This window comes from Planococcus citri, chromosome 4 (genome assembly GCF_950023065.1).
Source record: "Planococcus citri chromosome 4, ihPlaCitr1.1, whole genome shotgun sequence".
In the NCBI taxonomy this organism is placed as follows: Eukaryota; Metazoa; Arthropoda; class Insecta; order Hemiptera; family Pseudococcidae; genus Planococcus; species Planococcus citri.
Window position 1 is genome coordinate 43,770,873 of NC_088680.1, and position 23,139 is coordinate 43,794,011.

The window sequence follows — 23,139 nt, forward strand, 5'->3', positions numbered from 1 at the left end:
TTAAAAATAATACGCTTCATTTGGGGCAAGTGAGGTGATCCAGAAAAATTTTAATGAATGAAGCATTAACATGATAGTAGGTAATCTTTAATTACATATATTGTGAAGACAAAGTTGATTAAATGGATTTTTATGCTTAGTTATTTTTTAAAACTGAACAAATTTGGAATGCAGTAATCATATAAAATATTTTAGGGAGAACTTTTACAATTCAACAACTCTGATTGCGCTGAAATGCGGCGCTCGCGCTCTGAAGGGGCGTATCACCTAAACCTGAGAACCGAATTTCTGCTGCCAAAGTTAATTCTTCAATTTTTGTCAAATTTTTTTTAAAAAGTCCGAAATATCTGGTGTCTACCTAACAAAAAAAATTACAAAATTGCAAAGAGGTACGAAATTCGGTAATGAGCTTGACAAGACAGCAGGCACGAAAAACTACCAAAATTCTTCAAAATTTGTTCTATGTGACATTTTGACAGTATTATACTTATGAAGAAAGATTGCAATTCGAATAAACAGAAGGAAAACAAGATTTTCAGTTCTTTAAAACTGTAAATTTTCAAAAGTCTTGGCCCTGGTTGACTCCAGCGAAATCAACTATTTTCCAAGAACTTTGCAGTCTCGCTTCGCTCGCGCTGCAAAATGTTCTCTTCTGTATTTTGACTTTAATATTCAAAGATCGAAAGTTGAAGGAGAGCAATGAAGAAAACGAAATAAGAAAAAAAAAATATTTGCAAATACCGAAGTATGTACTTAGTTATCTACACCTTCTCTAATAACCGTCAAAAAATGTAAAAAATTTCATTCAGGATACCTCTTTTAAAAATTTCTCAAAGCTTGAATTGACAATTTCCTCTCTATTCTCATAAGACCACCACTCATCAGACCATTCACGTTGGCGACATGGAACTTCGGCCAAATTTAGTTTATTCATGCCGCAACAATTGAGGTCTAATTTTTTTTCTAGAAATGTGGTCATCGGACAAACGTAAGTTAACCCAGTTTTTGAATCATCGCTGATTATTTTTTCCCAGGTGCGAATAAGAGTATCGTTTTTGTCGCAAAGCCTGTCAGCATCCGGGACTGCGCTAGGATCATTATGGATTACGATTACTGCGAAATGGCTGCAACCTAACGCTTCGACTCTAATAATTCGATAAATTATTTTCGGAATTTCCACGATGCGATCCCCTTTAGCATCCGATAAATACATTCTTCGCCAGCCGGTCGGTACCATCATTTTCAAAACTCCATTTACTCCAAAAATGACTTCATCGCCAACTCTTATCGAATTCTGCAAGTGAAAAAATACAAGTATGTACCATTGTACCAGCACCTACATTGGCGAAAGTTCATTCAGCATTAAATATTATTCCATCATGATCTTTTACTTTAATAATTGCAGCTACAAAAAGATCGACTTTTCTCAAATTTCCTTCTGCAATGCTTTTCCAAACTGGGATCAAGTTGATATGCGAGCAACTGGCAAGCCTGGCTGAGCTCGAGTCAAAATACCACAGTGGTAGTATCTGCGATGGTGTTAAACATCCGTAAGCTTGCCCGCATGACATATCAGGGTTTCCTTTAAATGAGGACGAAGGCACTAAAATGTCTTTCAAGCACTTTTTCTGATTTTCCTGAAATATAAAAGACATTATAAAAATACCTAAGTATTAGGTATAAAAGGGGTATAAGTATTTCTGATGAAGAAAATGTTGGTATCATGCATCGACGTACGATCTCTCATCCCTAGCACGGAATGGAAACCACTTCGACACTCTGCGTTGAATTCGAATATGTAATGCCAGAAATGAAAGATTTCTCTATAATTTTTAATTGATTATGTGTAGGTAAAGGTATGAGATGGGCGTTGAATGCTTATTGCAAATTGATTCTCGGCGCTGAATTTGAAAATTTAATAACGCCAGACATTATTGCATTCTTGACAGTTTTTAATTGAATTGATGATAGGCAAGAATGAGAGAGAGACATTAAAATGCATATTGCAAATTAATATGTTTTTTTCTTCACATTTTCAAATTGAGAAAAATTTCAGAGAATCATTTTTAAAAGTTCGACCTGATTTCGTTACAATTCATTGCGATTTTTTCCCAGCTCTGAAAAATCAGACTGAATATCTTCAAGTCTAGTTCACTGCATTGGAAGTGTCAGAACTCAGAAATTGGTAATAATTATACAATCTTGAGAGATGATGACAAAATTAATTGGAGTGGTTTCTTACTTGCATGTATGTAGTAAGCAGCGCTAGAACATACGATACCTTTGAGTAAAATTCTTCATCAGCAAGTCGATAATTTTTGCATTCGTCCTTCAAATTTTCACGATCTCCGAGATATTGGTCAAATATTAAATGTTTATTGTTTTTTGAGCAATTTATAGACAGTACATTAATCCAATAAAAACCCTACAACGATACGTACAAAAAAATGAAAAAATTACAGACAAGTCATTTTAGTTTATTATTTCAAGGAGGTGCTTAGTAATCAAATCCACTTTACCAGAGTTGGATATCCATTGGTGAAATTGAACAAAATGTTGTTGTCATCTTCGTATCTAATTACAAATTCAGAGGTACCATTGAATATTGTTTGATTTCCGATATTATACGTGTGGTTCTCTGCATTAACCTGCGTGAATATGATGAAGTATAAAAGTAGGCATAAGAAATAACGAATTTCAAATCGAATTTAGAATCTACGTAAATACTGCATGTTAATATGGAAATTCACTCTTGAGAGGTATGTATCGAAATATTTTTTCCTCATGATGATGAATAGCTTTTTACAGAGCAATGCCGCAGGAACGGGTTTGAAATTGGAAACAAATGTTAGGTCCCCTAAAATGCCAGTTTGCAGATTTCGCATTCTTAACTCACGACTCACGTTGTAAGAATTATAAGAATTACTGTCTCACCTTTTTATAATTATAATAATCATCTTTCGTACTGTACCGAAATTCGGTCTCGTTTCTAAAAAAATATAGCTGAAAAAATTCAATATCTATTCAGTGAGAATGTGATTTAAAAGTGAGAGAAGTCGGTGAAAAATGCATGAGTCATTTACTTCATATCCGATTTTGTATTCTCCCGTAAGTGAATTATAAATCATCGCAGGTTCATACGACTTCTCACAAAAATCAACATCATTATCTGTCAAGGAATGATTTCTCCACAAGATTAGCCGCGAGAATACGCTTTGTTTGGTCAACGAGACATCTTTGTTGAATTGCTGCTCTAGAGGGCTGGAAGCAGGGCATGCGGCAATAACCTTATATTTTTGTATACCCCAATGTCTGGTCTTGGTATTATTATGCCAAACGTCTTCAAGGTTACCCCAATAGCCTTCGTCGCGTATATTAAGAAGTAAAGCTGTAAATGAAATAAGTGCAAGTTTGAAAAAATGAACGAATCTCGAAGTGTTGACGAATCATTATTACCACATTGGTTGAAATCATAGGATTGTACTTATATTTCCTTGTTTACATTAAGTATATCAATAAAGCAGTCACCTTTTTCTGATCGCACTTCGGTTACAAAAAAACACAAAATAGGGAAAATCAATGGGTTCATCTTTTCGAAGATTAATTTACCTACGTATTTGGTTAAAATTCAAACCGTACAGGCGTACACGAATACGTACGAGATAAACTTCCACAAGTTGGCTACATGTTCTACATATTTCTAAAAATAGTTTTAATTTTACTTCCTTCTCGGCTCATATTCATTCAAAAGGCAATCTGAGAAAGTACTATGAAATATTTGTGGGCACATACCTATATGATCCAAGAAATTCAATAAACTCCAAACTAATCAGATTGCTTTGATTTCAATAAGATTGCGTAGGTAATTTAGTTTTTATTTTTCTTCTATTTTTAATTTAAAAGCTATCTTGAGTGAGTATTATGAAATGTGAACATTAAAAATGATTCAACGTCCCGAATAGGTAATAATTCTGGCTAGTTCAACTTATTCAGTTTCAGTAGAAGGTGAAAATCAAGGTAACGTACCTACCTAGTATGTACCTACCTAACTGCTACCAAAGTTAATTGTTCATTTTTTTTTAATCCGAAAAAATACAAATTGCAAAGAAGTACGAAATTTGGTAATGAGATTGACAAGACAGTAGGCCCGAAAAACTACCAAAATTCCTCAAAATTTCTCCTGTGTGAAATTTTAAAGTCTTATAAGAAGAAAGATTGCAATTCGAATACACTGAAAGAAAAAAGATTTTCAGTTCTTTAAAACTGTAAATTTTCACAAGTTTTCACCGTTGTTGACTCGAGCAAAATCATCTATTTTCCAAGAACTTTGCAGTCTAGCTTCGCTCGGGCAGCAAAATGTTCTCTTCTGTATTTTGACTTTAATATTCAAAGATCGAAAGTTGAAGGAGAGTGCGGAAGAAAACGAAATAAGAAAAAAGAAAAAAGAGCAAATATTTGATTTTTGATTTGTATAGCGGTGTGGAGATATAATTTTCTGCACATTACAATATGCTATTTCAAGCACATCTCCATGTATAGATCACACATACGCTAGCTACCTCCTAGAGGCCTAGCAGTACCTAGCTTCTGAGAGCTTCGTAGGTACCTGGCGACTTACCGCCTCGTTACCTACTTTTCGGACACTGAGTATATTTACGTATACCACACAGACATTTATCTAATAATATTAATAAGAAACATCTTCAGTTGTTATTCAATGTATTGTTTATTGATCAAGTACATAATAACAACTTACTCAAGCTATATTATTTATACTGGCCTGTACAGTATTACGAACAGGAGAGATGGCATTTCATGCCTAAGAAAGTGCAAAGCACATCACCACAGGGACTAGGGAACAGTACACGGATGTGGGAAGGTCCATATATGTTACTCATTAAGATGAGATTTCCAATAAGGATCGTCAGTTGTTTTACGTAATAACTCCTGGACCCGAGTACATCTGGACAACTCTATCAGTCTAACTGGAACACAGATCATTTACGAAATAGATCACTTGATCGCAAGCTTCACCAGTTCATATTTCGTATATGACTGGACTTGTGCTACTAATTTATCCGATTAGATTTACGCAAACAGCATGATGTAGGTACAAGCCTACATCATCTCCGGAACACTGATAACCGATGTTAGGCATCGGGAGTCGCCAAATGACTAGCGTTTGGCTCGTTGCTCTCACAACTCGTTGGTCATGAGAGAACTAACTCACCAGATGGCGCTTTTACGTAATTAATCCGCCAGATCGCGTATTTACGGAACTAAAATGAGTTGCAGCTGAATGTAGAACAATTTTCTCTCACATGAGTGACAGAAAATACTGCAATTCCTATCGCTACATATGCCCCGGATTCTCTTGATATTTTCACGGTGACATAGGCGAGGGAATATTACGAAAATCCCAACTGAACAACGGGAGATGAAGCGCCATCCTGGATATCCCGGGAATTGCCCCAATTTCTGGAATATTTCTTGAGTAGTGCAACGTGTTGTTATAAATATGTTTGCATGGGTGATGTGCATCGTGCAAGGAGAGGAAAGGAAATGAGGAGATGATTACAGTGTTAAAGTATATAAAAACAAATTAAAACTAATAAATATTACAAAATGTGCTTAAAATTAATAATACAAGAAGTTGTGTAATTACGAAAATCAAAATTGTACAAAGTATATAAATTTGGGCACGGATGTATATTTTTTTTAAAAAAAAATAATTTCTGGAACTGGTGATATTCTTGGTAAACTAAATTTGGCAGCGACAACAATTCACATCTTGATGTTTCTTGAATATGGTGAACTAAAGCTGATAATGTTGTACGTAAATAACTTGTTTAGATCCTTTGAACATTTGTTGGTATTCAATTGATTGTAAATTGAATGATAAATTGTCTTACGTAACATGATTTGACCAAATGATCAATAAACTCTTCATCAACATTAAAGGATGGTGTTGGGGATCTTTACCATGCATCGTGTAGGATTCAATATTTTGGTAATTACGAAATAGTCCTCTTGGTGTAGAAGTTATTCATTCAATCACTTATGAAAATCTACTGTTCCTTCTGTTGTAGGAAGTGATATGAAATTGGAACCATCATTATTTACGTGAGAGGTAAATAGGTAGTTGTAACTCAACTGGAAATGCCTTGTACCAAATGGTCTCTGATAAATTCATGTTTTCTGAATCCAGATTTTCACATTTCATGAGTTTTCTTTGGTAAACCTTAATGTGTCTGTTGTTAGTCCTGGATTTTTATCAAGAATATCACTCCCACATAGCATGTGTGTACTTGTGATCCAGAATTGCATGATCTGGAATATGGGTGAATTGTGAAGTTGATACATCGTATACACCTATTTCATTGTCATTGACATCTAGTAGCTTCTCAATATCTTCTTCAGACATATTTTAAGACCACATGTTGTTTTGGCATTCCAAAATTGACAATATCTAACAGCATTTAAAGATGAGACAATAACAATTGTTACAGATTCTTCTATCTTTTGTATTGGATTATTTCCTTTTCTGAAGTAGGAGCTGAAATATCTGTGATCATTATGAAGTGAATGACGATATTTGGTGTTTTTTCTTGATCTGATTCCGATACAGTTACAGACTCTGCTGGTATTTGGTTTTTCTGTACAACTAGAACTGTTGGTTTCCCTAGTGTGATTGCATCTAGATACTTGTATGAAATTACTCTGCTTATTCTCTGTAATTACCACTTTCTCTGTACTACTGGATACTTTGATTCTCATATTTTCTAAAGCTGGCTTATTAGCTGATCTAGGATGATTATCCAATGTGACATTTATGAAAGTTGTAGAACTTGTCTTCCATATGTTTGACTAGATAATAGTTTCTGCCATAGTTTAAGTAAAACTGTTTGGTGTCTGGTACAGTGTTATTTATCGATCTTCAGCCACAATACCTATATTTGGCTTTAATTTTAGGATGTCTTATAATTGGAATAAAGACTAATGCTGGTTCAAGAAGTTTAATATTGTGTTCTTTTAGCTAAACCATAAAAATTCTTTTCGAAAGGTATATGATCAGCATTGCTGGTACATGGCATTGATCATTACTTGCAGGCACTGCTGATGGAAATCGTAAGATAATATCCTGGAAAGATTTTTCAATTTACTCCAGAATAGATTGTAGGTATTCCATGAATTGTTGAAAATCCACATTTTTGTTATTCAATTCAGTTTGACCGAATGATATTATTGGGTTGTTTTTATCTACTATTCAGTTACATAAAATTTGCAATAGATTACAGGCAGAGAATTTATTGTTGAGGTGTGGTTTATGATGGGTATCACAGTTTGTTGTGTTGTATAAATACAAGTATGGAATATCAATGATCATTTCAATTTGCAATAGAAAACTCTGCCCCACTCGTATTTATTGAATTTCAGGGAATACTGGTTGGTGATTTTCCAAAACATCGCCAAACTCTATGAATGTCCCAGTTTCTTCCTAGTTTTTTAACTCTTCTAACTGCTGTTGCAAATAAAAAATACTCTGGTTCATATTTTCATATAACAGATGTTATTCATCAGTCCCAGCAAATTCCGTTATGGTCTACATTTCCAAATGAGGTGATGAATGAATTTAGTATATTGTCCACAGTTTTGTAAGACTGACAGTTCTTATTGTGTTGTGTCTTACTAAATTTGAAGCATTTCCAGCTGTTAAGCAATTACGACATATGGCCCAAGAACATCCAATAAGTATATGAATTTACGCAAGTCTTTCCATTGGTCCCTTCAGTGATTCCAACACTCTAAATGAATCTTTTTTCCGGATAATAGTGATTCTTCTTTATTCTTGTGAGTAATTACAAAGTTTTTCACAGAGTCAACTTTGAACTTCAAGTAACAGTAAATTCCATCATCTATTCAGCAATTTTCTGGAATATATATTGAAGAAGCACAGAACTGACCATACGATATAAACAATTCCATCTGAATAGCTCCCAATTTGCAGCTGAATGTAGAACAATTTTCTCTCACATGAGTGACAGAAAATACTGCAATTCCTATCGCTACAGCGGCCCTAAAACTTTTCTCTAAAAGACAAACATTGATTGCAATCGAATTTTTAAAGATTTCGAAAGAAATATTTGCAAATATGTACTTAGTTATCTACACCTTCTTTGATAACCGTCAAAAAATCTAAAAAATTTTATTTAGGATATCTCTTTTAAAAACCTCTCAAAGCTTGAATTGACAATTTCCTCTCTATTCTCAATAGACCACCACTCATAAGACCATTGATGTCTGTGACATGGAACTTCGGCCAAATTTAGTTTATTCATGCCGCAACAATTGAGGTCTAATTTTTTTTCTAGAAATGTGGTCATCGGACAAACGTAAGTTAACCCAGTTTTTGAATCATCGTTGATTATTTTTTCCCAGGTGCGAATAAGAGTATCATTTTTGTCGCAAAGTCTGCCAGCATCCCGGACTGCGCTAGGATCATTATGGATTACGATTACTGCGAAATGGCTGCAACCTAACGCTTCGACTCTAATAATTCGATAAATTATTTTTGGAATTTCCAGGACGCCATCCTCTTTAGTATCCGATACCCGATTAGCGCAGTGGCAATTATTTTTGTCATTTTTACTGCCACGTTGGCATTTTCGAATATAAAATTGGCACCTATGAAATAGAAAATGATGGTAAGAGAAAATTGCCACCTAAATGTCAAAACTTTGCCACGTATTTTATTTGCGCATGCGCATCTTGCTGTGGTTGGCAATAAATTGTGAAAAAGTTGGCAATAATTTCCTTAGAAGAATATTGCCAACATTTTGACAATTTTTTGCCAACATCAGCACCATGCGCTTGCGCGGCAAGACATTACAGATACTAAATTTTTTTACAATTCAGTTGAAGCGCTACAAAATTCAAGTATGTTTCAGTGCTAAAAATTTTTTGGGTTTCATTGAAATAATTAGTATATTTTGGTGGTTTTAAAGTTTAAAATTAAACTAAAATCTTAAGTACCAGTTTGGATTTTTAAATTCAATTACAAATGAGAAATTTTTAACATTTTTAAATTATTTTTTTGGTTTTTACTATAGTTTTTCTTTCAAAGTTGGTACTTATTTCGTATTTTCAAATTTCAAAAAAAAAAATCCCTACACTCAGTCAAATTTTGTAAAAAAAAAAAAAAAGGAAAAACAAAAAAAACAAATGCGAAATAATTTACAAGGTAGGTACCTATTTTAAAACATTTCTAAATTCACAGCAATCACTCAAATTAGAAAAAAAAAACGAAAAAGAAAGGCTTATGAACGATTTCAAATATTTTTAACCAAAAAAGGCCCCCCATGTGGGTTTTTTCAAACTTAAAAAAAAAAAATTCTCCACAGAGTCATCGCCAATTTCAAAAAGGAAACAATTTAATGCAAAATAATATTTTGAACCCAATCATCAGAAAAATCTGAGCAGAATAATTTAAGAACAAAAATTTTGAAGCTAAATCCAAAAATATGTACTCAGTTTTTGAAAAAACTACTGCAAGGGCTACTTAAATTTTGAACCCCCCTCCCCCAAAAAATTATAATTTCAATACCTGGTACTTAATTTTAATTAAACATTTTTTGAGAATAGACTATAACCTTTTTTTGTTTTTGGCAGAAATGTAAAAAAATTATAATAAAAATTGATATGTAGGTACTAGGTACATACCTACTTAAGTATGACTGAAAATATTTTAAAATTTCATTTTAGAAATTAAACAAAGTAGGAACTTGAGTAACCATATAGGAATACGTCTTTTTGTTTCTTTTCAATTTTTTTTATTCCAACGTAATAAATAATTTTTGTTTAAAAAGATAATTGATTTAAAATTGCTTCGTCGTCGTGGTTCCTTGTCCTTTACAGGACATTGGAAATCGCATTTTTGTGGTACCCTTACAGGGTGAGGCGAATGCCTATTGCCACTGCGATTATTCTGGGGAATCGTCGTGAAAACTACTAAAAAAATTCCGAATGGGTATAATGGATCGAAAAAAATTCCAGTAAAACCAAAAATTGTAAAGCTAAATTCAGATATTTTTTAAATTCCATTTTACAAAATAATTTTTTCCAAATCAATGAAAATAAAAAAATCAATTCACAGAATTCAACAAATTAAAAAAAATAATTGCAGTTCAATTGATATCAATTTTTAAAATTGATTTTCTTATTTTTATTTTATTTCTGAAGTAGAATTTAAAAAATTTCTGAATTTAGCTTTAAAATTTTTGGTGTCTCTAAAATTTAAAAAAATCTAGGCACTACTTTAAGGAATTTTTACCACCAAAAATATTCGTAAATTTTTTTGACATGGCCTAAATCAAAGCAATTAGCAACACGAGCCTGCAAGCAAATGATAAGAATTCATTTTATGTCCAATTCTTCTTGTAGTACTGGTAGCTGTAGGGTTAGGTGTAGGGTTTTAGGTGCAGGAGAACACAGGTTCGAACCCCCCTTAGGTCAGGAAATTTTAGTGATATATTATAGGTTGGAAAAATGCAACATGATGGAAAAATACCATTTCTGAAGTCAAAAAGCTGAAACATGCAACCCTTCCCTTCATTTTTGATTTTTGAAATTTAAAATTCAAAAATGTATCCGTTATTTTGAAAATGTGAGTAGTTGACAAAAATATTGCCTTTTTGGTAATTAGTTGGCAAAACGAAATGTATATGTAATTGACAAAAATATGCCTCTGTTGACAATTAGTTGGCAAAAATTTTGCCAACTAATTGTCAAGTTGGCTATTAAATAAAACGTTTTCATTGGTGGAGATTTTGCCAACTTTTACTCGAATTTTTGCCAAAAGTTCACAATTGGCAGTTGGCAATTTTACTGCCACCGAGCGCTAATCGGGTAAATACATTCTTCGCCTACCGCGCGGTACCGTCATTTTCAAAACTCCGTTCACACCAAAAATGACTTCGTTACCATTTGATTTCTATAAGTGAAAGGTAGAGGTACCTAAGTGTTCATTCATCATTAAACATTATTTCATTATGGTCTTTTACCTTGATAATTGCACCTATGAAAAGATCGACTCTTCTCAAATTTCCTTCTGCAATGCTTTTCCATACCGGTATTAAGTTTAAATGCGAACAACTGGCGAGCCTGACTGATGAGATCGAGGCAAAATACCACAGTGGAAGTATCTGGGATGGCGTTAAACATCCGTAAGGTTGCCCACACGACAGATCAGGGTTTCCTTTAAATGAGGACGAAGGCACTAAAATGTCTTTTAAACATTTTTTCTGATTAGTCTGAAATTTAAAAGACGTTGTAAAAATACCTACCAAGTATCTATAATATTACTTTCTGATGAAAAAAATATTGAAATAACGCCTGAAGTTAATGCTTTCTTCCCAGCTTTTAATTAATGATAGGTAATAATGAGATCAGACAATTTATACATTAAATGCTTATTGCAAATTGATGGTTTTTTTTCCAAATTTTTAAATTAAAAAAATGTAGAGAATCATTTTCGAAAATTCGACTGTAGTTTCGCAACAATAATTCATTGATTTTTTCCCAGCTTTGAAAAATCAAACTGAATATCTTTAGGTCTAGTTCACAGGATTGGAAATGTCAGAACTCAGAAACTGATATGTAATAACTTTAAAGAGATATTACCGCATTGATTAGAGTGGTTTCATACTTGTATGCAGTAAGCAGCACAAGAACATACCTTTGAGTACAATTCTTCATCAGCAAATCGATAATTTTTGCATTGGTCCTTCAAATTTCCAAGGTTTCTAATATTTCCTTTGAATACCACGTGTTTATTGTTTTTCGAGCATTTTATAGACAGTATATGTATCCAATAAAAAGCCTACAACAATATGTACAAAAAAGAAAAAAATTAGGTACATGTTTTTTAATTTATTGTTTCAGGTAATAAGTGCCGAGTAATCAAATCCACATTACCAGAGAGGGATATCCATTGGTGAAATTAAACATAATGTGGTTGACATCTTCGTATCTAATTACAAATTCAGAGGTACCGTTGAATATTGTTTGATCCTCAATGTTATAAGTGTGCTTTTCTTTATTTACCTGCGTGAAAATGATAATAAAAGTAGGCATATGAAATACGTTATGAATACTCGTCTCGAATTTCTTTCTCTCATTAATATCTAATTGAAGCATTCAAAAACGAATTATGAATCTAAATTCACTCTTGAGAGACAAGTATGTATTAAAAATTTTTTCTCCGTTCTGATGAACAGGTTTTAAGGTAAGACACAGGAACGAGTTTAAAATTGGTAATAAGTTATATAGTTCCCTTAAAAATGGCATACCTACTTATTGCAGATTTCGCATTCGAAACTCAAGTTAGAAGATCGAGATCATATTGCATGAATGTAAGGTTTATAAGAACTAGTGTCTCACCGTTTTATAATTATGATAATCATCTTTTGTACTGTACTCAAGTTCGGATTCGTTTCTAAAAAAATACAGCTGAAAAAATGCAATATCTATTTCAGTGAGAATATGATTTAAAAGTGAGAGGAGTTGGTGAAAAAAGCATGAGTCATTTACCTCGTATCCGATTTCATACTCTTTCGTACGTGAATTATAAATCATCGCAGGTTCGTACGACTTTTCACAAAAATCAACATCACTGTCTTCCAGTGATTGATTTCTCCACAAAATTAACCGCGAGAATACGCTTTGTTTAGTCAACGAGACATCTTTGTCGAATTGCTGCTCTAGAGGGCTGGAAGCTGGGCACGCGGCAATATATTTGTCTTCACATCTATATTCGCTAGCGGTATTATTGTGCCAAACGTCTGCAAGGTCCCCCCAATAGCTTCCGTCGTGTATATTAAGAAGTAAAGCTGTAAAAATAAAGGCGAATGTGAAAAAAAATGTACGAATCTCGAAGCGTTGATAAATATTACCGGATTGATTGAAATCATAGGATGGTATTTCCATCGATGAAGTAGTTACCTTTTTCTGATCGCACTTCGGTTACGAAAAAACATAAAATCGGGAAAATCAATGGGTTCATGTTTTCGAAGATAAATAATTTGTCTATCTGGTTAAAATTCAAATAGTACACGAATACGTACAAACTTCCACAAATTGGCTACATATTCAATATTACATACCTATTTCTAAATAGAGTTTCAATTTTACTTCCTTCTCGGCTCCTTCTCATTTAGAGGTAATCTGAGAAAGTATTATGAAATATTTGTTTAGGCACACATCTATCTATACATAATATGGCTCGCTTAATCTGCAATATATGATCCAAGAAATTCAATAAACTTCAAACGCATCAGATTGCTTTGATTTCAATGAGGTTGCGTAATTCAATTTTTATTTTTCTTCCTTTATTAATTTAAAAGCTGAAATTTGAATAGGTATTAAAAATATTCACATCCCAAATAAGTAATAATTCTGGCTAGTTCAACTCATCCAGTTAGGTACAATAGAAGGTGAAAATCAAGGTTAGGTACCTTCGTTGTGTATTACCTACTTGACTGAAAATGAACAACGCATTAACATGATAACAACCTTACTATGTAGTACCTAGGTATTGTGAAGATGAAGCTTATTAAAAATAGTAGCTCTGAAATTTTTCTCTAAAGCAAAAATATTGATTTTTGATAGTCATTTCTTAAAACTGGAAAACATTAGAATAGAAGTAATCAACGAAATACCACCTACACCTCAGAACCAATTTCCCAGCTGCCAAAGTTTATTATTCCATTTTTGTCCAATTTTTGAAAATGGCGAAAACATGTGGTGTCTAGTATTATCTGTGTCCTCCGATCGAAAAAAATTCAAAAATTACGAAAAAAAAAGGTACGAAATTTAGAAATGGGCTTAAAAAGCAGGCACAAAAAACTCCCAACATTCTTCAAAATTTACGAACTCGATCCGCGCGAAATTTTCTGAGAAATTAACATCTTCTTTTCAACATATGAAGAAAGATCGCAATTTGAGTAAGCCGAAGAAAAAAATATTTTCTGTTCTCTTGAAGTCTAAATTTTCAAAAGCTTTCGCCCAAGTTGAATCGAGCAATAAATTTAGAATTTTCCTATAATTTTGCAGCATCCGTTCTATTTTTTGAATTTAATTATCAATGATCAAAAGTTGAAGAAGAGCGTGAGAGAAAACGAAAAAAGAAAAAGGTGCGAATTTTCTGAGAAGCTAGCTACGAGTAAGATTGATCGCAATTGAATTTTCAAAAGGTTGGAAAACATATTCACACGTAGACACCTCTTCTAATAAGTGAAAGAAAATGTCAAAGTCTTGGAACTGAATAAGAAAAGGAGATAGAACAAATAAAAATAGAGGATCAATTTTTATCAAGTTTTTATTTCACTTGGGGTACTTTTTTAAAAATTCTTCAAAGCCTTCAATGATAAATCCCTCTTCATAGTTATTACCCAAATGCCCATTTTCGTCAAAGACTACGTGGGCTAGATTAAGGTCATATATGTCGTAATAATCGACGTTCAATTTTTTTTCAAGTTTTGGTGTCATGCGACAAACGTAAGTTAATCCACTTTTTGGATCATCGTTGATTATTTTTTCCCACGAGCGAATTAGGACGTCATTTTTGTCGCAAAGTCTATCAGCATCTCGGACTGCGTTAGGATCATTATGGATTACAATTACTGCGAGTTCTTTGTAATGCAACACTTCGTATTTAATAATTCGATAAATTATTTTTGGAATTTCTACGACATGATCGCGTTTAGAATCGGATAAATACATTTTTCGCCAGCCGCCAGGTACCATCATTTTCAGTACTCCGTTTACACCAAAAATGACTTCGTTAGCACTTGATTCCTGCAAATGGAAAAAATATGTAGGCAAGTGTTCATTCACGATTTTAAACATTATTCCATTCACGGTCTTGTACGAGTACCTTAACGATTGCGGCTACGAAAAAATCAACTCTTCTCAAATTTCCATCTGCGATGCTTTTCCAAACTGGTATTACGTTTAAATACGAACAACTGGCAAGCTTATCTGCACTCGAGTCAAAATACCACAGTGGAATTATCTGCGATGGTGTTAAACATCCGTAAGGTTGCCCACATGACAGATCAGTCGAGTTTCCTTCAAATAAGGACGAAGGTACTAAAATGTCTTTCAAATGCTTTTTCTGATTTTTCTGAAGTATGTACGATAAAAGTCAATGTTAAAATATTAAGTACTTTCTGATGGAAAAAATGTACATAGATACTAGCATCGATAATTATACGCATCTCTCATCAACTAACAAGGAAATGAAATCACTTCAACTCTCTGCGATGAATTTGAAAAATACCTAACGCTAGAAATTAATGATTCAGAAAATCATTTTTGAAAGTTTGACCTAATTTCGCAACGATTTGACTTTTTCCCAGCTCTGAAAAATCAGACTGAATGTACGTATTACTCAAGCCTAGTTCAATGCGTTGGAAGTGTCAGAAATTGGTACGATAACCATACCAACCATCTCAAAGAGATGATCACGAAAATTTTTCTTTTCTTTTTTGTATTTTTGGAGGTCTCATAAATGTGAAATTTGTTCAACTTATTTCGAAATGAGAAACAAATTGGCCCGAGCGAAGCGAGGGCAAGAGCTTTTGAAAATTGTTATTTTGAAATGCCTAAAAACGAGTTTTTTTTCAATGCGAGGAGTTTATTTTTTGGTGTTTAAACTTTTAGAATTGGACCGATGTTTTTTTTCAGGAAGTTATTTTTGAAGAAGAAGAAAGTACAGGCTAAAGCGAAGCGAGAGCGAAAACTTCTGAAAATTTGTATTTCCTTTTTCATTATTTTTTGGATTTTAAAATTTTAGAATTTGAATGATGTTTTTTGGAAGGAATAAGTTGATTTTGAAAAACAAAACAAAACAGGCCCAAGTGAAGGCGCAAGCTCTTGAAAATTTGTATTTATGTGAGGCATAAAAACGATGTTTTTTGTGAGGAGTTTATTTTTTGGCTTTAAAACTTGATTTTTTCTTAGAAATTTCCTCCTTGATTGGTTTTGAAAAAGAAAATAAAATAATCCCGAGTGAAGCGATGGCAGAAGCTTTCGAAAATTTATGTAATCAAGAAGTAAAACAACGGGGTTTTCTTTCATCGCAGGTCCTTATCCGAGATCTTGTCGAATTTTACCCAATTTGTCGAATTTCCGAATAAAATTCTTGTGGGGGGAGTATCCCCCTCCCCCCGTAGCGACGCCTCTGGCACAAGTACATACCTTTGAGTACATTTCTTCATCGGCATGTCGGTAATTTTTGCATTCATCGTTCAAATTTTCAATCTCGTTACGATCTGGTTCAAATACCACGTGCTTATCATTTTTTGAACATTCTATAGACATTACTTTTATCCAATAAAAACCCTACAACCATACAAACAAAAAAGCCAAAAATTACAGACATGTTTTTGAATTTATTATTTCATGTAGGTACCTCATAATCAAATCTACATTACCAGAGTCGGATATCCATTGGTGAAATTGAACGTAATGTGCTTGCCAGCTTCGTATCTAATGACGAATTCAGAGTTATCATTGAACATTGTTCGATTCTCAATTTTATACGGGAGCTTTTTTGCATTTACCTGCGTAAAAAGGATTATAAAAGTAGTTATAAAAAATTCGTTATGAATACCTACTCATCTCGAATTCAATTCCTTTTTCTCATTTTGTACTTAGTTGAAGCATTAAACATCGAATTGAGAATATACATAAATACTGTACGTTAATATCGAAGTTTTACTCTTGAGAGGTATAAATAGAAACATAAGCAGGTAGAGGTACCTATTGTGTTTCGTTTCTAGGGAGGGAATCTGCTACATTATCTCCCATTCGCTAATCGCTCGGTGGACAAACTAGCGATTCTATCCCTAAAATAACGAAAAATATACTATCCAACTGGTGAAATGAATGATTTTCAACAAATTTTGAGGATCATCTCCCTAGTTGATTAGTCCACTAATTTCCCATTATCATGAACAGCTTGTAGCAAAGCCATAGGAACAGTCTTAACATAGGAAACAAGTCCGGTCCCTTAGAAAGTGCCACATTGCAGATTTTGGATTCTAAACTCCAGTTAGAAGATCCAAATCATGTATGAAATGTAAGAATTAGGTATGAGAAATTGCGTCTCACCATTTTGTAAAAATGATAATCATGTTTATTGTGGTCCCGAAGTTTGGTCTCGTTTCTAAAAAAGTACAGCTGAAAAATACAATACCTTATTTCAGTGAGAATATGATTTAAAAGTGGTAGGGGTAGGTAAAAAATGCATGAATTATCAACCTCATATCCGATTTCATATTCTCCCGTACGTGAATTATAAATCATCGCAGGTTTGTATGAGTTCTCACAAAAATCAATATCACTCTCCGTCAGGGATTGATTTCTCAGAAAAATTAACCTCGAGAATACACTATGTTTGGTCAACGAGACATATTTGTTGAACTGCTGCTCTAGAGGGCTGGAAGCAGGGCACGCGGCAAAATATTTGGTTGGATTATATGTTGGATAGCAATATGAGATAGAGGAATTGTTCCAAACGTCTTCAAGGTTCCCCCAATAGTTACAGCCTAGATTGATAAGTAAAGCTGTAAAAATAAAGGCAAGTGTGAAAAAAAGCTCGAAGTTTTGATGAATATTACCGAATTGATTGAAGTCATAGGACGGTATTTCCTTATTTAACAATGAAGTAGTCACTATAGTCACCTCTTTTTGATCGCACATCGGTTACAAGAACACATAGAATCGAGAAAATCAATGGATTCATCTTTTCGAAGATGAGTAATTTACTTATCCGGTTAAAATTGGAACCTTACACAAAATACACAAATTGACTACATGTTCCATATCATTTCTAAATGGTAGGTACCTTATTTTCTATTCAACTTCCCTCTCGGTTCCTTTTAATTTAGAAGCAATCTGAAAAGTATCATCGAATATTTGTGAGTAAGTACTTACATGGTTCGCTCAATCTGCAACATGTGATCCAAGAAATTCAATAAATTCCAACCTGAACAGATTGCGAAACTTCATTTCTTAATTTAAAAGTTATCTTGAGTGGGGATTACGAAACGTGAATATTAAAAATAATTCGCTTCATTTGAGGCAAGTGAGGTGATCCAGAAAAATTCAAATGAATGAAGTTATAACATGATAGGTAATAATCTTTAGTAATATTGTGAAGACAAATTTGATTAAAAATAGTAGCTCTGAAATTTTTCTCTAAAATAAACTTGTAAATTGATTTTGATAGTCATTTTTTAAACTGGACAAATATAATTACCTATATAGAATACAGTAATCAATAAAATACTTTGGAGAGAACTTCTACAATGGTGCTTTGAATGAGTACCTATTCGTATGTCACTTAAACCTCAGAACCAAATTTATGCCACCGAAGTAAATTCTTCAATTTTCGAAAATTTTTTAAAAAGGGCCGAAATATCTGGTGTCTACCAGCCAAAACAAAAAATATAAAAAATTACAAAAAAATGCAGGAAATTCGTAAATGAGCTTTAAAAGTAGGCACGGAAAACCTCCAAAATTCTTCTAAATTTACATTTGTTCTGTGTGAAATTAGACTTATATGTGAGGGCGCATATACGGAAAGGGACCTTACGACCAAAAGTAAAATTTCACAAGAGGAGGGTTTAAAGTTTTGCGTTATTTCCCTTGTTTTAAGGTACAATTACATATGGCTATTCCAACTTCAAAGGTCCTATACATTATCACACATTCACACACGCCCTCCAACGACCTGTACTGGCCAAATTAGGCACTACAAAGTTGATAAAGTGAGCAATTCTGTTGATATTATCAAGAATTTTAGGGTATTAGTTTTTATAAAAATCGTTTGCTGCTGATTGTGGCAGTGTTTTTCAGTTCAACTTGTGTTTTTTATATAGTTTCACATTAAAGTTAGTTATATATTGTTAAAAAATATGTACATTTCGTAAATCGATACTGGTGGCTATAGGTGTATGTATCTACCTTGCCGAAAGTCTTCGATTCGAGTTCCGCTATAGGAAAATTTTTTTAATGATTTTTTCCACTCACGTCTTATTATAAAGTCACGAGTTTTTGTAAAATGTTCATTTTTTACGCGTTTTTACGTCTTTTTTCAAATTTTTTGTGTCATTTTTCAACTTTTATGAATGATAATAATGTAATGCATGCTTCGCTTAAAAGTAAAAAAAATCGATGAAATAATAAAAATTGGGGCCTATGGAGGGTTCTACTCGATTTTTAAAGAGTCCCTACAAAAATTTGGCGAAGAAATGAAAAATTGATTTTTTGGTCGTAAGGTCCCTTTCCGTATGCGCCCTCACATATACGAATAAGAAAGGTTGTAATTCGAATAAACTGAAGGAAAAAAAGATTTTCTGTTCTTTAAAACTGTAAATTTTCAAAAGTTTTGACCGTTGTTGACTCGAGCAAAATCAACAATTTTCCTAGAACTTTGCAGCCTCGCATCGCTTTGGCAGCAAAATGTTTTATTTCACTTGTGATATCTCTTCTAAAAATCTTGCGAAGTTTGAATTGACAATTTCCGCTCTATCCTCATAAGACCACCACTCCTGAGACCGTTGATGTTGGTAACATGGAACTTGAGCCAAATTCAGTTTATTTAAGCTGCAACAATTGACGTCTAATTTTTTTTCAAGAAATGTGGTCATCGGACAAACGTAAGTTAACCCAGTTTTTGGATCATCGTTGATTATTTTATCCCACGTGTGAATAAGAGTATCGTTTTTGTCGCAAAGTCTATCAGCACCCCGGACTGTGCTAGGATCATTATGGATTACGATTACTGCGAAATGGCTGCAACTTAACGCTTCGACTTTAATAATTCGATAAATTATTTTTGGGATTTCCACGACACGATCGCGTTTACTATCTGATAAATACATTCTTCGCCTGCCACCCGGTACCGTTATTTTTAAAACTCCATTTACACCAAAAATGACTTTGTCAACACTGACTCCGTTATCATAACGTAAATTCTGCAAGTGAAAAAAATGTGTAGGTACCAATAATGTGTTCATTCGTTATTAAACAGATATGTATATACCCTAATCATAAGTTTGTCTTAATATAGGGCCCCTAGCCTAAGTTGCTGTAAATGGCTCTTAATAAATAAATAAATAAATTATTTCATTATGGTCTTTTACCTTGATAATTGCACCTATGAAAAGATCGACTCTTCTCAAATTTCCTTCTGCAATGCTTTTCCAAACTGGTATTACGTTTAAATACGAACAACTGGCAAGCCTGGCTGAGCTCGAGTCAAAATACCACAGTGGAATTACCTGCGATGGTGTTAAACATCCATAAGGTTGTCCGCAGGACAGATCAGGGTTTCCTTTAAATGAGGACGAAGGCACTAAAATGTCTTTCAAACACTTTTTCTGATTTTTCTGAAATGTAAAAGACTTTGTAAAAATACCTACCTAATGTTACTTATGAAAAAAATGTACCAGCATTGACATAGGCATCTCTCATCATCTAACAAGTAATGGAAACCACTTCAACTCTCCGCGCTGAATTTGAAATAATGCCAGAAATTAATCCTTATTCACATTTTTCAATTGATAATAGGTAAAGGTAATCAGTATTTTTCTTCAAATTTTTAAATTGCGAAAAATTTTAGAGAATCTTTTTTAAAAGTTCCACCTAATTTCGCAGCAATTTATCGATTTTTTCCCAGCTCGTGAAAATCAGACCGAATATGTTCAGGCCTAGTTCAATGCATTAGAGGTGTCTGAACTCAAAAATTGGTAATATCAATACCATCTTAAAGAAATACCTAATTACGAAATTCATTGTGGTGGTTTCATTACTTTTGTACCTTATATGTAGTAAGCAGCATGCAGCACAAGAACATACCTTTGAGTACAATTCTTCGTCAGCAGTTCGATAATTTTTGCATTCGTCCTTCAAATTTTCAAATTTTATAAGATTTCGTGTAAATACCACATATTTATTGTTTTTTGAATATTTCATGGACAGCACATGTATCCAATAGAAACCCTACAACAATACGTACCAAAAAGCAAAAAATTACATAGGTAGGTAGATCTACATGTTTTTTAGTTTATTATATATTTCAAGTAGGTGCCTAGTAATCAAATCCACATTACCAGAGTTGGATATCCATTGGTGAAATTGAACATAATGTGGGTGTCATCTTCGTATCTAATTACAAATTCAGAAGTACCATTGAATATTGTTTGATTCTCAATTTCGTACGGGGGCTTTTTTGTATTTACCTGCGTGAAAATGATTTAGATTAGGCACAAAAAAATCGTTATGAATGTTAATCGTCTCGAATTCCTTTCTCTGAATTATAGTTAACGCATTCAAAATCGAATTTAGAAAGCCACAAGAACGGGTTTGAATTTGGATACAAGTTAGGTCCCTTAAAAATGTCATATTGCAGATTTCGCAGTTAGAAGATCGAAATCATGCACGTATGTAAAGTTTATAAGCACTACTATCTCACCGTTTTATAATTATAATAATAATCATATTTTGTATTGCCCTGATATTCGCTCTCATTCCTGAAAAAATACAGCTGAAAAAAATCAATATAGTTATAAGTTATCTATTTCAGTGAAAATAACCTTATGATTATTTAAAAGTGAGAGGAGTAGGTGAAAAATGCATGAGTCATTTACCTCATATCCGATTTCATATTCTCCCGTACGTGAATTATAAATCATCGCAGGTTCGTATGAGTTCTCACAAAAATCAATATCACTCTCCGTCAGGGATTGATTTCTCAGACAAATTAACCTCGAGAATACGCTTTGTTTGGTCAACGAGACATCTTTGTTGAACTGCTGCTCAAGAGGGCTGGAAGCAGGGCACGCGGCAGAATATTTGTCTATATAATATCGATATGAGATGGTATTATTGTGCCAAACGTCTTCAAGGTTCCCCCAATTTTTATAGCTTAGATTGATAAGTAAAGCTATAAAAATAAAAGCAAGTGTGAAAAAATCTCGAAGTTTTGATGAATACATATTACCGAATTGAATAAATTGATTGAAATCATAGGACGGTATTTCTTTAATTATCAATGAAGTATTCACTAGTCACCTTTTTTTGATCGCACGTCGGTTACAAAAACACATAGAATCGAGAAAATCAATGGATTCATCTTTTCGAAGATGAATTATTTACCTAACCGGTTAAAATTCAAACTAATGCACAAATGGTATAAACTTCCACGAATACCTGTTCAATAATAATTTCATAGATAGTTTTTATTTTACTTCCTTCTCAGCTCCTTTTGATTTAGAGGCAATCTGAGAAAGTACATGTATATGTACATAGGTACAGTATTATCAAATATTTGTTGGAACATATCTGAAATGGTTCGCGTAATCTGCAACATGTGATTTAAAAAATTAAATGAACTCCAAGCTAAACAGATTGCTTAGATTTCAGCGAGATTAGAAAATTTAGTTTTTATTTTTCTTCGTTTTTTACTTTAATACCTAGCTATAATTCGTTGGGTATTATGTAACATGAACATTAAAAATGATTCACTTTCCAACTTCCAAGCAAGGGCGATTTTTCGATTTTTACATTGCAGTTTTGAAAAATTGGCCAAAAACAGTCGGCGTAAGTCGTAAGTATAGCTAAAACTTAGGTACTAAGTATTTGGACATTTCAATACATTTTTCTCTATACGTCGTGACAACTTTAGGGCTTGGGAGCGAAAAAAAAAACAAAAAAAATGCCACCTTATGTAAATAAGGTAGGTAGAGGTACACTCTAACCTACATACATGTTTAGTACAAATGGCTGCTAAATCTAGTTCTTAGTTTACCTAGTACCTACCTACCTACTTACTTCCTTCTCGGCTTCTTATAATTCAAGAGCCATCTTGAAAGGTTTGATAAACTATCATACGTTCGTTAAGCCTAAAAGTTATTTCATAATTTGAACTCGACTGAAAAAAGTAGATTGATGACTTGATGAGTATGATGTACAAAAATCACATTAAAAAATTTCAAGTTCCATCTTCTCATTTTTTTCGTAAAATTTTCATTTTAAAAATCAAACAAAACATTTAGAAATGGGGGAGGGGGG

At 33.2% G+C, this 23,139-nt stretch overlaps 3 protein-coding genes across 6 annotated transcripts; all 3 read right to left on the reverse strand.

Annotated features, from left to right (window-relative positions):
• Positions 1-60: 60 nt before the first annotated feature.
• Positions 61-4,487, reverse strand: LOC135844273 (uncharacterized). Of its 2 annotated transcripts, none has more exons than XM_065362424.1 (7): positions 3,529-4,487; positions 3,084-3,388; positions 2,935-3,003; positions 2,520-2,648; positions 2,243-2,425; positions 1,392-1,637; positions 61-1,294 (listed from the first exon to the last, which is right to left on the reverse strand). In XM_065362424.1, exons 1-7 carry the CDS (start codon positions 3,587-3,589, stop codon positions 806-808), a joined length of 1,482 nt encoding a protein of 493 aa, XP_065218496.1. In that variant the 5' UTR covers positions 3,590-4,487; the 3' UTR covers positions 61-805. The 2 variants fall into 2 exon arrangements, with proteins under 2 accessions (XP_065218496.1, XP_065218497.1); XM_065362425.1 differs by having other exon boundaries at positions 62-1,294; positions 2,282-2,425; positions 3,529-4,486.
• A 5,718-nt stretch (positions 4,488-10,205) lies between these two features.
• On the reverse strand, positions 10,206-14,362 carry LOC135844277 (uncharacterized). The gene is made up of 7 exons (XM_065362428.1): positions 13,000-14,362; positions 12,589-12,887; positions 12,439-12,507; positions 11,974-12,102; positions 11,735-11,878; positions 11,061-11,309; positions 10,206-10,990 (listed from the first exon to the last, which is right to left on the reverse strand). The coding sequence occupies exons 1-7, from the start codon at positions 13,058-13,060 to the stop codon at positions 10,898-10,900; spliced, it is 1,044 nt and encodes a 347-aa protein (XP_065218500.1). The 5' UTR covers positions 13,061-14,362; the 3' UTR covers positions 10,206-10,897.
• On the reverse strand, positions 14,357-22,370 carry LOC135844274 (uncharacterized). Of its 3 annotated transcripts, none has more exons than XR_010558488.1 (8): positions 22,141-22,370; positions 21,717-21,925; positions 21,542-21,613; positions 21,180-21,308; positions 20,926-21,069; positions 20,211-20,456; positions 17,998-20,042; positions 17,486-17,627 (listed from the first exon to the last, which is right to left on the reverse strand). XR_010558488.1 is itself a non-coding variant. In XM_065362426.1 (7 exons), the coding sequence occupies exons 1-7, from the start codon at positions 17,804-17,806 to the stop codon at positions 14,380-14,382; spliced, it is 1,431 nt and encodes a 476-aa protein (XP_065218498.1). In that variant the 5' UTR covers positions 17,807-17,991; the 3' UTR covers positions 14,357-14,379. The 3 variants fall into 3 exon arrangements, 1 of the variants encoding a protein (XP_065218498.1); XR_010558487.1 differs by having other exon boundaries at positions 21,717-22,012; positions 22,141-22,369; XM_065362426.1 differs by lacking the exons at positions 17,998-20,042; positions 20,211-20,456; positions 20,926-21,069; ... (2 more) ...; positions 21,717-21,925; positions 22,141-22,370 and adding exons at positions 14,357-14,853; positions 14,933-15,181; positions 16,258-16,401; ... (1 more) ...; positions 17,173-17,241; positions 17,746-17,991 and having other exon boundaries at positions 17,323-17,627.
• Between the last annotated feature and the right edge of the window lie 769 nt (positions 22,371-23,139).

Coding starts and splice junctions, on each gene's coding strand:
- LOC135844273 (XM_065362424.1), bottom strand. CDS start 3,589: ATGAACCCATTGATTTTCCCTATTTTGTGTTTTTTTGTAACCGAAGTG. Junction 2,649..2,934: donor ATTATTATAATTATAAAAAG/GTGAGACAGTAA, acceptor ATATTCACGCAG/GTTAATGCAGAGAACCACAC. Junction 2,426..2,519: donor CCAATGGATATCCAACTCTG/GTAAAGTGGATT, acceptor GTATCGTTGTAG/GGTTTTTATTGGATTAATGT.
- LOC135844277 (XM_065362428.1), bottom strand. CDS start 13,060: ATGAACCCATTGATTTTCCCGATTTTATGTTTTTTCGTAACCGAAGTG. Junction 12,508..12,588: donor AGTATGAAATCGGATACGAG/GTAAATGACTCA, acceptor GCATTTTTTCAG/CTGTATTTTTTTAGAAACGA. Junction 11,879..11,973: donor CCAATGGATATCCCTCTCTG/GTAATGTGGATT, acceptor ATATTGTTGTAG/GCTTTTTATTGGATACATAT.
- LOC135844274 (XM_065362426.1), bottom strand. CDS start 17,806: ATGAATCCATTGATTTTCTCGATTCTATGTGTTCTTGTAACCGATGTG. Junction 17,628..17,745: donor CGATGTGCGATCAAAAAGAG/GTGACTATAGTG, acceptor TTATTTTTACAG/CTTTACTTATCAATCTAGGC. Junction 16,623..17,172: donor ATTATCATTTTTACAAAATG/GTGAGACGCAAT, acceptor CTTTTTACGCAG/GTAAATGCAAAAAAGCTCCC.